This window comes from Natrix helvetica, assembly GCF_964273705.1.
Source record: "Natrix helvetica genome assembly, chromosome: 1".
Lineage (NCBI taxonomy): Eukaryota > Metazoa > Chordata > Lepidosauria > Squamata > Natricidae > Natrix > Natrix helvetica.
Window position 1 is genome coordinate 77,603,070 of NC_138548.1, and position 14,423 is coordinate 77,617,492.

The 14,423-nt window shown below is 39.9% G+C and overlaps 1 protein-coding gene across 1 annotated transcript in view; it reads right to left on the reverse strand.

Annotated features, from left to right (window-relative positions):
- Nucleotides 1-14,423, reverse strand: part of PALS1 (protein associated with LIN7 1, MAGUK p55 family member) — a 53,810-nt gene that overhangs the window by 11,674 nt on the left and 27,713 nt on the right. The window contains exons 3-5 of the mRNA XM_081937724.1: nt 5,285-5,493; nt 2,846-2,923; nt 1,731-1,877 (exon numbers count right to left, since the gene is read on the reverse strand). Coding sequence (XP_081793850.1) covers nt 1,731-1,877; nt 2,846-2,923; nt 5,285-5,493 — 434 coding nt within the window. The remainder of the gene's footprint in view (nt 1-1,730; nt 1,878-2,845; nt 2,924-5,284; nt 5,494-14,423) is intronic.

The following is a 14,423-nucleotide window of genomic DNA, read 5'->3' on the forward strand; positions in this document are numbered from 1 at the left end:
CAACAACAACAAAAACACAAAATGCCTTATGGCATCTTGTGCCAATCATTACAAAAAAATATTAAATCTCTCTACTAATAAATGTGCAACATCATACTTGGGTTTTGTGGCTCACAGAGCCAGAAAAAAATAACCAGAAATATTTTTTTTCCTTTTTCTTCAACCTATCATATGGATATAAAGTGACAAAAACAAAAGTGTCCTTTGAGAAGAAGAGTTATAATACAATGGTAAAGATGCATGTATCCTTTCAAGATATGGCAGATTAGGAAACACATCACAACAAAACTATTGTTATTCCAACAAAACTATTTTAGTATTCCAACAAAACTATTTTATAAGGTATAATAAGCACAAGTGTGAAAGTTACAATACAATACAATACAATAGTAGAGTTGGAAGGGACGTTGGAGGTCTTCTAGTCCAAACCCCTGCCTAGGCAGGAAACCCTATACCGTTTCAGACAAATAGCTATCCAACATCTTCTTAAAGACTTTCAGTGTTGGAGCATTCACAACTTCTGGAGGCAAACTGTTCCACTGATTAATTGTTCTAACTGTCAGGAAATTTCTCCTCAGTTCTAAGTTGCTTCTCTCCTTGATTAGTTTCCACCCATTGCTTCTTGTTCTACCCTCAGGTGCCTTGGAGAATAGTTTGACTCCCTCTTCTTTGTGGCCACCCCTGAGATATTGGAACAATGCTATCATGTCTCCCCTAGTCCTTCTTTCTCTTAAGCTAAACATACCCAGTTCCTGCAACCGTTCTTCATATGTTTTAGTCTCCAGTCCCCTAATCATCTTTGTTGCTCTTCTCTGCACTCTTTCTAGAGTCTCCACATCTTTTCTACATCGTGGCGACCAGAACTGAATGCAGTATTCCAAGTGTGGCCTTACCAAGGCATTATAAAGTGGTATTAACACTTCACGTGATCTTGATTCTATCCCTCTGTTGATGCAGCCTAGGACTGTGTTGGCTTTTTTGGCAGCTGCTGCACACTGCTGGCTCCTATTTAAATGGTTGTCTATCAGAGTTATATCAAAGTATATCAGAGTTTCTTTTTATCCAACCTTTGTAGCAAATAGAATCAAGGGATTGTTTTGAGTTTATTTCTCAGGCGTTTCATTTTCCCAAATTGTGTCCCTTAATGACTCCTCCTTTCCAAGATCATCTCTACAATCGTTTCTATATACTCTGATGAATATGAGTGCAATTACAGAACTAGTGTACTGTGGCAGAGGAAAGCAATCCTGCTGTGTAGTTTATCCAAAGCACAGCAGTTTACTGAAATAAATTATAAAGATTCATAAAAAATTCTGTAATGCCAATTTTTTTTTAGCATACTTTGTATGGAAAACAACAGCAAACCTAATAGATATCTTAAATTAGTCTTTAGCATATTCGTATATTGGGGAAGATTGGGAGCTATGCCTTATAAACATCGAAATTAGGCTCAATTTTCAATTCAATTTTTGCAGAAAAATACATATGAGAAACCAGCACTTGAATCTGTTTAAAATAGATTAGAATTTTCAGGAGAATCTGAAAATGTGAGCAAAACTCATTATTTATCAGTCCACAAAGCCAGCAGTAGAGTGGGAAAATGATTTGCACATTTTTATATATTTGTATTCCCTTCTTTTCAGATAATGTACTATAATGATCAGATCAAGTATTATGAAAAATATGGGAGTGGAGTCAATGTTTCTCGAGATCACATTTAGTATACTTACCAATGGAATATCTCTAGCTTTCTCAATGCGAACAATTTTAACTGTTTCTCCTCCATACACACCAACATTTTCATATATCTTTTCATCTGCCACTGATTCTGGTTGCATTTCTTGCTCAGCAACTTTATCATGAGCCAAAAGTAGTGCCTGGTGCAAAAAAGTAAACTTAAAATTTATTATAGTAAGTTGTACCACTGTGTTTATTATAGTATGTACCAAATAGTAAGCAGGAATGCGTAAAAGTACCACAAAAATTTAGTACTGGAATCCAATATTAATCAGAAGACACTTTTCTTGTATTTTCTTCTGATTCAATATGGGTGGACAGTCAAATTAAGGAATGGTACAAGTACGGGCAGTTAACAACCGTAACTGAGACCACCAGTTCCACATATGCATGCAACAGCACTTCTGATTGCAGTTCTTATGCATATTTGTTAAGGGCATGCATGTTTGTTACATGACGGCAATTGCTGCCAGCTTGCCCACTGACATTATTTGTCAGAAGCCAGCAGTTACAGGCCAGTTGCCAAGTGCCTGAATTATAATCATGTGATCACAGAGACAGAACAACGATCCATCATAAATTTCTCTTCAATGGCATCATAACTTCCAAAGGTTGCCGAATGAGAACTTGCTATGGAAGGACTACCAGTATTTCTTAAACCCATTGAGGTTCACGGAATAAGGGGTTTTATCAATGTAAGGTATAAAAATTTAAAGCAGCAGGAAATTATTTTCCATTTATTACTCCATTTTATTATTAATTCATGTTTTACTATGAAAAACAGCAAATAATTGTGCTGGCCGTTATTGATGCCAAGTCTGATTCTGGTACCATTAAAAGTACTCACATGTTCATATTGCTAGCATTTTACAACTGACACTTCAGAAATGTTCACAGTCAACAAATCAATTTGTTTTAAATTTTGATTTTTTCATCATTACACAAATACCAATAGAAATACACTTGTAGTTATCTCAATTATGTAATTAGTATTTGTTTGAAATTAGAGTTTTACCATATGGAAAGAGGAAAAAAACAGTCAATATCTATTATTTACAGTATATTTAAAAAACTGAATGTTTTATACTTTAAAACAGAGTATTCCTACCTGAACATGAGGAGCATTCAATAAAGAATTAAGTTCCAGCCCATCTTTTTGATGGCTTGGTCTCAAAACATTTTGTACCTGAGAATTAGAACACAAAAATGTGATATCAATTACCATCCGTCATAAACAAAATATTTTACTTTTCACACAAGAACACCTTTTCTATAAATAGCATAGTATATTACACGTTGATTTCCAAACAATTTTTTAAATACAGTAAATGGATAAAAGAAATCAGAGACCACATTCATTTTTAACATAAAACTCCCTCAGAGTATTCAAAGATCAATCTTCCAATTCCAAATGTCTCTGGAAAACAGCCATCTAAGTAGATCTCCAACTCCTAAGTGTTCCATCCCAACCTATGTGTTTTTCCTGAGGGCAGGGAATGCTGAAGTTCTCCATCCTATCTGAAGGGGATAAAGAGTCTAAGGCTGCTCTTTTTTGGTGGTTTCTCCCACACTATGAAAATGCCTCAAAGATGCATGGAGTTCTCGTTCTGCTAGGCTTTTGCAAGACATCAAATGCTATTTTATATTATCATTGTTTTACCTCAAAGGTGCTTTTTGAAAAGGTAACTTAACTTTGTTTATTCAGCTTCTTCACTTCTTGGATGAGAAGCTTAACATCTTCAAGAAAAAACAAAGTCCAGTTGGCTTTTGAAAAAATACCTTTGGGACAACCATAACCTAGATGACTGAAAATCTCCACAGATATATCTTTGTTTTAATTATAATGGTTTGGTAGGACTACCTTGATAGGCTAATTTCTCTTTGGTGCTGTTAAAGTTTGGTGGGCTGTTTTTCAGAGTGAAGTCAAATCTTTTTACTTATTTTTTTTAAAATACAAATCTGTTAGAGAGCTTACTTAGTTCTTCTAAAGAAATGTTTAAGATGGAACATCTGTTTTCTTTCAATGCAGGTATTTCAATGCAGATAGTCCTTACTCAAGTATGTTAATTGAGACCAGGAACTCCATTACTTTACCACATGACTGTAAGTCAAAGGGAGCAAAGAGAGTTCCAGTTGCTGTTGTTAAGCAGGAACTATGTAGGTCATTAAGCAAGGCTCTCACATGACTATGTCTTCCTGCTGGCTTTCCCATTGACTTCACGTGGGAAGCTGGCAAATCACCATCAGATGATCCAAAAAATTTTGATGTCTGAAAATCCAAGCACCCAGATCACAATCATGTGACCACAGGAGCATTGCAACAGTTGCAACTTAGAGAACCTGTAATAAATATCTCTTGTTTGGCTTAGTCACAAGTTCAAATAGTTGTTGAAGAGTAGTCATTAATCAAGGACTCCTCTGACATACTGTGTTTGAATTTGTTATACAGTGTCTCAGTTATTTTGCTGCAACTATTTTACTTTAGCTTTTTGCTTTATTATATTTTTTGTGGGTTCCAGTTAATCACCTACAGTTATGTAGATAAGATGGCAGCCATATAAAATCTCTCAATAAGTAAATGTGCTAAGTATTCAATACTCCTAATCTGGCAATATTGAAACACGCCAATTTCTTTCAAGTGCTTCTAATAATTAATTCATAAGTGATAAAAGGGTTTGGATGTTAACATTGAAATAGCAAAATACAATGCAGATTGTAACAAATGTTTATCCAATTATCTGTAAATATTTGAAAACTTAAAATGACCCTAGCAGTTATTTAATTTTTTAATATGAAATTTATATTCCAGATCTATATTTTTATTTAAAGAAGTTTAAACATTATACAAAGATTTCAGTAATTTGGTTTTGCTATACAACCAAATTTAGTGAACGAAACACTATTTGAGGGCATTAAATTGTAGCTGGAAATCAATTATAACAAATTTGATGTAAAAATGGAGATGTGTAATTTCTGTGAATATTATTGCATCTATTTATATATTTAAATACTTTTAATTTTACAAAAGCAGTTAAATGCTAAATAGAATAGTATGGTATTTTCTCAGTCTGCCTGTATCCTAAGAATTATTGGAGGATCCAAGCAAGATTGAGGATGTCTGGTCAAAAAGCTGTTGTGTCATGCCACAAGGGTTTTGGGGAACTTCTATTGTTTCAAAGATTATTTGATGTTCCTATAATGATGCAGTGCTATTTAAGAAACACATGCATGTTCCTTTGGACATGCAGAACTGTGATCTTAACTACTGTATTAATGTAAAGAAATACTTTACATACTTTTATATTTCTTTAGAGAATGAAACTTCACATTTCTTAAATATAGTCTTTAAAAATATGAAATAGTATTTTGCAAACCTAAATTCTCATATATATTACCTCTGAGATCTAAAAAGCATTTTCTTCTAAACAAGGAAAAGCAAATACTAATTTAATTATGGAGAACTTTTAATGCCACACCTAGGACCACTTTGGAACAAAGTAATTACTAGTACTTCAATTACTAAAATAAGAATGTATACCATACATACCTCTTGTGCAAGTTCTTGTGCATTGGAGATAAGAGGATATGGAGGGCTTGCTTTGTTCATATGTACAGTAACAGCATTGTGTATCTTAAATGCATTTTGAAAGTCAGTATTTTGCACAAGCTGTAAAATGAGAGCAATTTCCTCCTGACTTTGTGGATCTATCAGCGTGTGTTGGACATGCTTAAGAGAACACAGCAGCTCATCAACTTCTGCAAAGGGAACAGGTGCACTAGTAAGCAAGGATTTACTAAATACATAAAATAAATTTGGTTAACTAGCATTATCTCACTATTTACTACAGTTATTATTTCCTGCATGAAAACAAAAGCAACAGTCTGGTGAACTGATTATCCCATAAACAAACCATATAGAATCAGATAAACCAACAAATTAGCTACAAACCAAACTCCCTTAAAATTCATCTTTACTTGATAAAGTATGTTTATCAATAACACAAAATAATTCCATAACATTTGACAAGGCCAAAGATAACTAAATAAAATACTGAGTTTGAAAATTGCCTGCATCCAGCAAAAATTACAGAGAAAAACATGTCCACCTTCATCTCCAGTACATCCTTGTGGAAGAAGAATGGCCAGTGGTCTGAAAGGCTCTTGACCATCTAAACCCCCACCCTCTATCCCCTTGATCAAAAAACCCAACAGAGAATATGGAACCCATATCCTTTCCAGTATAGCCCTACAAATATGCATAGATAGAAATTGAGAGGAAAGGAGAAACACACAGACTCCCAGATACAACATGTGAGTTCATTATGCAGAATAAAATACAGATGCCTCTTTTAATTATTGGGAAGAATGCCAAAAGTCATGCTTTGCTTACCTTACCTTGTTAAATTTATATCACTTCCTTGGGTCTCAATCCTGAGTAAGTTATACTCGTTTTCTGATTTCCATTCTTCCAAACTCATATGAGATATCAATGTAGGGAAAGTACTGTCATACTACAATTCCCATAACGATTATCAAGAGACAAGCTGAGAACATGGTTGTGGAAGGGAATCTGCTTCAGGAGCTTCCTACCTTTTTCTGTATTTTTGTATTACATACTTGGGAGGTTCTACATAATCTCAAGAACTATCTGCAGAATTGCTCCTATTGATGCTACAAATTAATTATCCTGAACTTCAAAGTTTTTAATATTACTGTACTGTGTAAGCTAGTTACACCTTGGAAGGAAAATTATGCACTGATGTCAGCAATATAGTTGTACTATGTTTTTTAAGTGGCTGAAAAGTCAAGGAATTTAATTAGAGTGTAAGTGTAGAAGGGAGGAAACAGGAAATTCTGATTCATGGCACACCATAAATTCTGAAAAGATAACAGAAGACGAAAACATTTTCTCATCAAAATAAAAGAGTTTTATCTCACTTCATTACTTTTGAAAAGCACAGCTTTAGACATCAAATGTTCACTATCAGGCTTTAAAGTGGCTAAGTCAATTCTAAAATTTGATATGAGGTTATTTAAAGTCAAAAGACTTGTCCCTGTCAAGATTAAAATACTGCAGTGGACATCAGATCACCATTACTTCTATCCTGTCTGGCAATTGACCTCTAATTTTCAATTTATTAAACTTAGGTCACTAACATGGGTTCTCTAATTGATTTAGAATAAAACTATAAATCTAAAAATAAACCCAAAGCTATTAAAAAGGTTTTTTTTAAAAAAAAGTAAAGTCAGTGAAAGCAGGCTTAAAATATAAGTTTTTACAGCTTTTTTGAAAGCATAGAAGCAAAAAAGTTAAACCCATCAATACAGTAGGGCAGGGGTGGCGAACACGCGGCTCGCGAGCTGCATGCGGCTCGCGGCCAAAATAAATGAGGCTCTTTGCCTCTTACCATTATTTAGTATGCTGTGGCTCGGATCGCGCGCTAAACCCGGAAGTACGGTCGACGCGACGACGCTTGCCTGCTGGAGCGTCGTCGCGTCGACCGCACTTCCGGGTTTAGCACGCGATCCGAGCCACAGCATACTAAATAATGGTAAGAGGCAAAGAGCCTCATTTATTTTGGCCGCGAGCCGCGTGTCAAGTTAAGATGAAGTCTTAAGTTAAGATGAAGTGGAAGATGGGTAATAATTAGGGGAATGGAGACTTTGGGTTGTGGAGTCCACTTTTTTTAAAAAATACAAAATAACCAGCCCTTAGAATTTGAACTTTGCTAATCAGAATAAAATGCTAAGACTAAGTAGTCAGAGGAAGGTTGTAGCAGTACTGTCAGTCACCTATTGCACCTCATCATGAATCAAGTATTCTATATTTTAAAAAATACAAACTTATATCTTAGTTACTAGAGATCAAAGTGTCCAAGGAAATAGATTAATTCAAATGCAATGAATTAATCATTATACTGAAGTTAAAAGACAAGCAATTATCAGAATGGTGGCTATGGCAGAGATCTTTCTAAATTTTTAACATTTCATTTAACTTAAAATACTGGAAGTTGGAAAAGATTGGTGATCTGCCAATCATTTGTAGATATACCAAACCCATAGAATCACAGGGTTGGAAGGGACCACAGAGGTGATTGTTCAATTTTATCTTTAAATAAGATTAAGACAATTTGCTTTGTAATCCAGTCTAAGATTAAGAAATGCTGCTCCTCTATATCTTTCTTTTGAGTCTTGTATGATTTTGAATCTTGCTCCCCCACCAGCTTCCAGTTGGTGCCATTTGGAATAAAACATTTATCTTAGATAATATCTAAGTTTCAAGGAATTGTTCATTTCATTCAATAATTTGTTATAATTGTTTTCAAATGTATTATTATTATATCCTATTAAATAAGAGTTCTAGATATTTCACTATATTTTTCTCATATCCCAATCCCCCTTTTCATGTTTTTTTTTCATTGGAAATTGAATGCCTTATTATCTTACTTTTCATTTAATTTTTTATCTCTAAAAGGTAGCCAAAAATCTTTGGATTCTGCCATTAGTATCTTATGGAGCTTTGTGTTTGCATAATCGTTACTACTATATCATTTGCATAGCATTTCATCTTGTATCTCTTTCTACCTGAATCTTTAGCTGAAATATTTGTTTAGCTTTTCAGTTCTGGCCCGCCAGGACCTCCTAACCCAGGGGTGTCCAAACTTGGGAACTTTAAGACTTGTGGACTTCAACTCCCAGAATTCCCCAGCCAAGTTTGGACACCCCTGTCCTAACCAATTATAAATAATAAAAGAGAAAATGCCCATCCTTGCCTTTGACTTTCCATATTAAAAGATTGTAGAGATTATTCCATTTACTGTGAATTTTAACTTGTCAAAAGCTTTGTGTCTAAAAATATTTCCGTTGCCTTCCGTTGCAGTTCTAATGGGTTTATAAAAATTTATAACAAAAAACACCTGACTGAGCATGTTATATTATGTGTTTAATATATTAACGTTAAAATTATATGCTTTTGTGTGAGTGTTTGTCTGTTTTGGCAGGTCACTGCGTGGTGTGGCTCTCTGACTCTCACAGTTTAAAATTTTGGCTCTTTTTGTCGAACTTGTTCGCCACCCCTGCCTTATAACATGGGTGTCAAACTCGTGGCGTCATGTTTCAGTCACATGACATTTCGTGGCTTTTTTCCCTTTACAGAACTGGGGTGGGTGTGGCCTGTATGTGACTTAATCCTGCCCATGAGCCACCAGTTTGACACCCCTGTCTTATAAGGTTTCTTTAAATAATAAGCAGCATCCTGTACTTTACCCAGAAAGACGTCAGCTACAATGCAATGCATTGGGCCTGTATACAATGTAGTTCCTCTACATTCTAACTGATGAGTTCTGTCAATTTCTAAGTTAGACACAAAGGAAGTACTTTGTGAAATTATTCAGGGGTGGGCTTCAAAATGTTTAGCAAGGGGTTCTCTGCCTGGTTGCTGGGTGGGAGTGGCCATGGTGGGGGTGACCTAGTCAGCCTCCTGCACCATGGCAGGGGTGGTGTGTTTTTGCCCTCCGCTGGGCTCCAAAGGCTTCTTTTGAACCTCTGGGAGGGCGAAAACTGCCTCCCCAGGCTCCAGAGTCCCTCTGGAGGCCTTAACTTCCAGTAGGCCCAGTAGGAAGGTTTTTCACCTTCCCGAGTCTGTGCACGCGCCCCTGCACTTACCTGCATCCAAAATGGGCCATGTGGGGACTCCTGGGAGGGGCAGGGCGGGGCCAGCCAGGAGTGGGATTTGGGGGTTCTCCGAACTGCACAGAATCTTAGCTAGAGGTTCTCCCAAACCCCTGCAAACTCCCAGCAGCCCACCCCTGAAATTATCCAGTAGTTATTTACCAACCCCCACTCCTCTGTTCATTATACAAATGCGCTTTTTAATTCATGAACATGTGTTTACAAACACATACAATGCATAATTCATATTCCAAAGAGCAGCAGAGGACAATAAGGATAACACCACAAAAATAAGAGAAATAAGAGATTTCTTTTTCAGCATGATAGGAAAGTCTATTAGCTGAAGAGAAAGAAATGTGGCAGGATTATCATAAATAAATGTTATATAATACATCTCTGAAGAGCAGCGCGGAAAATAAATCTACTATACAAAATGAAATACTTTCTTATTTTCAACATAATCAAACAAACATATAAAAGGCTTTCTAATAGAGGGGATATCTCCACATCCAGGGCAATTACTGGCAGGACCTGAATATGACTACTGTCATGTGACAAATATGTCTTCATGAAAAGTTACTTCTATATCCATAATATACCAGGGATATATAGAAACCATGTATTTTGGACACAAATTCATTTTGCTTATCATTGAATTAGAGTTCAAGCAATACACTAAGATGTGAAATGATTCATTCATTTCAAATATGAAACTGTGAAATCTGAAATGCCACATTCCTGATGTACATCAGCAATCATACATTATTTTCTTGCAAAATAAAAACATTATAAGATGATTACATTGTCAAAAATATTTTAAACAATAACAGCTTAAAGGAAGTTAAAATTTTATTTTGAATAACAATGCTGTTGAATGTTGAAAGATTCCGAAAGATTGAGAAAGAAGAAAATATACCTTTCAGATAGTAAATTATAATCTCCTACAAAATAGAAGCACCTTTTAAATGTTAACCTACAAAGATAAATTATTGCTGTTTATCTGAATAGCAATATTGATTCTAAGTAGAAAAAAAGCTACATTTAACTTCTAGTATTTTTTTTATTAATATTAGAAGTTATCTCAGTTGTTAAAAATTGGTCAATAAATGAAGTAAAGAAATGATAAGGCAGTTTTACAATTCACCTGTGTTAGAACTTTTATCTTCAGAGGCCACGAGGATATTTTTTCCTCCATGTTCCTCTTTTTTCTTTCAAAGTCCTTCCATAGCATAGAATATAGACTGGCATTTTGGGACAATTTTTTCAAGACTATTTTGATAAATAAACACCACTATTATTGAAATTTAATAGTTAAGATTCTAAGATGAGCACAGATCTTCATCTCTGTAAACAAGAATATCTCTATATCAGTCTGTTTTAGCTGCAAAGGACTAAGGACCAAACTGGAGTTATGCTAAATATTTCTCTGCAATTATAAAAAGCAAATATGGCGAAGGGACTAATAATTAGTGGGACCTTATCAGATCTTGAGAAGAAAATGTTTAATTCCCTGCTAAATCCCTTTTCTAAGAGTATTTGTACAAGATAAAAAAGTGGATTAATGACAAAGCATGTTCTCAAGGCTCAAGGTTCTAGACTTATTGAAGAAAAAAATTAAGAGACTTTTCATACCACAGACTGATAGTCTATAAATACATTCAAAGGATATCTCTATTTTGTAACTAGAATAATTTAAAAGTCACTTTTACTGCAACCACATGGAAATAATTTCAAGGAGTAGCTGCATAGCTTGTGAAAATATATTTACAATATTTCCCTGATGTCTGATATATCTTTACCTTTTATAAATGTAAGTCCTAATGTTATATAAAAGAAGTCTGAACAAATGACCATTGGCTTACCTGAAGGGTCCTTTTCTGTACACCGCGGGAGAGTCCAAGCAATGGGTTAATTCAGTCTGCTTGCCCTTAGGACTGAGGAACTATTTTTCCTTAAGCCACACCTCCTCCTGGTGTGCTCAATCCCCCAGAATTCTTTGAAGGAGTCAGTTCGTGCGGACGGAGCGAAGCGTCCAAGATGATGTACTGTTGACACGAGGAACCCGAATCCCGGCCTTGAGAGCCAGGGTGGGTTGGACTCTCCCGCGGTGTACAGAAAAGGACCCTTCAGGTAAGCCAATGGTCATTTTCCTGTACACCGCTTGGAGAGTCCAAGCAATGGGACATACCAAAGTTATTGTCCATCTGGGTGGGCAGAAGAAGGCTCCCGGGATTCGGTCTCTGACACAACCGCCTGGAGCACACGCCTGCCGAAAGACGCCTCAGCCGAGGCGAAAATGTCCAGTTTATAGTGTCGCACAAATGGAGAAGGAGAGGACCACGTAGCGGCCCTGCAGATGTCCAGGATCGAGGCCTGGGTGGCCCAGGCCGCTGAAGTAGCAGCACTTCGTGTGGAGTGTGCAGTGATGCCGCGCGGGACGGCCTTGGATTGACTTTCATAGGCAGTCGCAATGCAAGCGCGAAGCCACCTGCCAATTGTGGAGGAAGTGACCTTCTTCCCTAGGGAACCGGGCTGGAAGGAGAGGAAAAGAGCCTCTGACTTCCTGAATTCCGCAGTACGAGCGATGTAGACCTTCAGGGCCCTCCTGACATCAAGATTGTGCCAGGATCGCTCTCTGGGATGCGACGGATGAGGACAAAAATTTGGCAACACAATGTCTTGCGCCCTATGGAACCATGAGTTTACTTTGGGGGTAAAGGTCGGGTCCAGCCTCAAAATGACCCTGTCAGGGTGGATGACGCACAGATCCTGGCGAACAGAGAGAGCCGCCAGCTCCGAAATCCGGCGAGCTGACGTGATGGCAATCAAGAAGGCCGTCTTCAGCGTCAGGAATCGAAGAGAAGTAGTGCGTAAAGGCTCGAATGGAGGGCCAGAGAGGGCCCGCAGGACCACGGACAGCTGCCAAGTAGGATAGCGATGAACGGTGGGAGGGCGAAGGTTAGAAGCACCCTTGAGGAAAAGACGCACCTTCGGGATTTTGCTGAGAGGCAAAAGGCGGTCGCCCGACCAGACAGTAGACAAAGCCGCCACTTGGCGTCGAAGGGTGTTCGGGGCCAGGCCCTTGTTGAGTCCCGCTTGAAGGAAGTCAAGCACTCTGGGAACAGGCGCGGTCGTCGGCTCGATGAGCAGTTCCTCACACCACTTGGCGAAGGCGGCCCAGGACGCATCATAAATCCTAGTGGTTGAAGGGCGTCTAGCCGCCTGAATGGTGTTCACTACCTCCTCCGACAGGCCTTGGTCTTTTAGTTGGTCCCCCTCAAGTGCCAGACGGCCAACTGGAGCCACTGGGGCTCTGGGTGAATCACGGCCCCCTGGCTGAGGGAGATCTGGTCCGGAGGAATGCGCCACGGAGGAGACACCGACAGGTGGACAAGGTCGGCAAACCACGACCTGCGGGGCCAATGCGGGGCCACGAGGAGGACCTCTGCTCCCTCTGCGATGACTTTGGAGATGAATTGAGGAAGGAGAGGCAGGGGAGGGAAGGCATACAGTAGCTCGCGGGGCCACTTGCAACGCAGTGCGTCTGTCCCCTCCGCCCCCGGGGTGAAGAACCGGGAGTAGAAGCGGTCGAGCTGCTTGTTGTCCCTGGACGCAAACAGGTCTACGGCCGGAGTCCCGAATCTGTCGGACATCTGGTGGAACAGGCGAGGGTCCAGTTTCCACTCCGCAGGATCTATGGTCGTCCTGCTCAGCCAGTCGGCCTGTGTGTTGTCCACTCCGGAGATATGGTCGGAGCGAAGGGATTCCAGATGGCGCTCCGCCCAGCGTCCCAGGGACTCCGCCTCTCTCATCAGTGCTCTGGATCTGGTGCCGCCCTGGCGGTTGATGTGGGCCTTGGTGGCCACATTGTCCGTCATCAGAAGCACATGTTGGCGATGGATGGGCCGGCTGAAATGGCGCAGGGCCAGGCGAGCAGCTCTCAGTTCCAGCAGGTTGATGCTGTAGCTGGATTCCACTTGGGACCACTTGCCCTGAACAACCAGGGACCCCATGTGAGCTCCCCAGCCGGAGAGGCTGGCGTCTGTGGTGATGATCAACCTCTCGGGTTCCTTGAATAGGTGGCCCTTGAGGATGGCCGGAGACACCCACCAGCGGAGAGACCTCTTCACGTCCGGGGGAACTCGAATCGGCCTGGTAGAGTTGCTCCTGGATGCCCTCTGGTGCGGCAGCAGCAGCCACTGGAGAGACCTGGAATGCAGGCGGGCCCACGGCACGATGGAAATGCAGGAGATCATTTTTCCCAGCAGCTGCGACAGAAGGACCACTGGAGCCTGCCTCAAGCTCAACACCTTGTGGGTCATGGACCTTAGACCGGTCAACCTGTCTCGGGAAAGGAAAACCCTGCACAAGTTGGTATCTATCACCGCCCCCAGGTGTACAAGTCTGTTGGTTGGGGTGAGATGGCTCTTCTCTATATTTAGAGAGAAGCCGTGGTTTCTGAGGGATCTCATAGTGGTTTGGAGATCCCGAAGGGCCTGCTGCCTGGACGACGACTGGATCAGGATGTCGTCCAGGTAGCACTGGAGCCTTATGGGCCTGCGTCTTAGCTGAGCCGCCACTACCGCCAGCACTTTGGTAAACGTCCGAGGAGCGGACGAGAGGCCGAATGGAAGAGCTTTGTACTGGAAGTGGCGACCCGCATAAAAGAAGCGCAGGAACTTCCTGTGCTGAGGACGGATGGGGATGTGGAGATATGCCTCTTTGAGATCTATAGATGTGAGAAGATCTCCCTGTCGAATCCCCGCCAGAATGGACTGCAGAGACTGCATCTTGAACCTCCGGTAGGCGATATGCCTGTTGAGGTTCTTGAGGTCCAAGATGGCTCTCCACCCCCCCGAGTTCTTTGGTACCAGGAAGAGGATGGAGTAAAACCCCCTCCCCTCTTCGCCTTGGGGAACTGGTTCCACGGCCCTGATGTCCAGGAGATGACGGACTTCCTGGTCCATACGCTGCCTCTTCTGGGGGCAGGACGGGACAGGGCACCGGATGAAGGT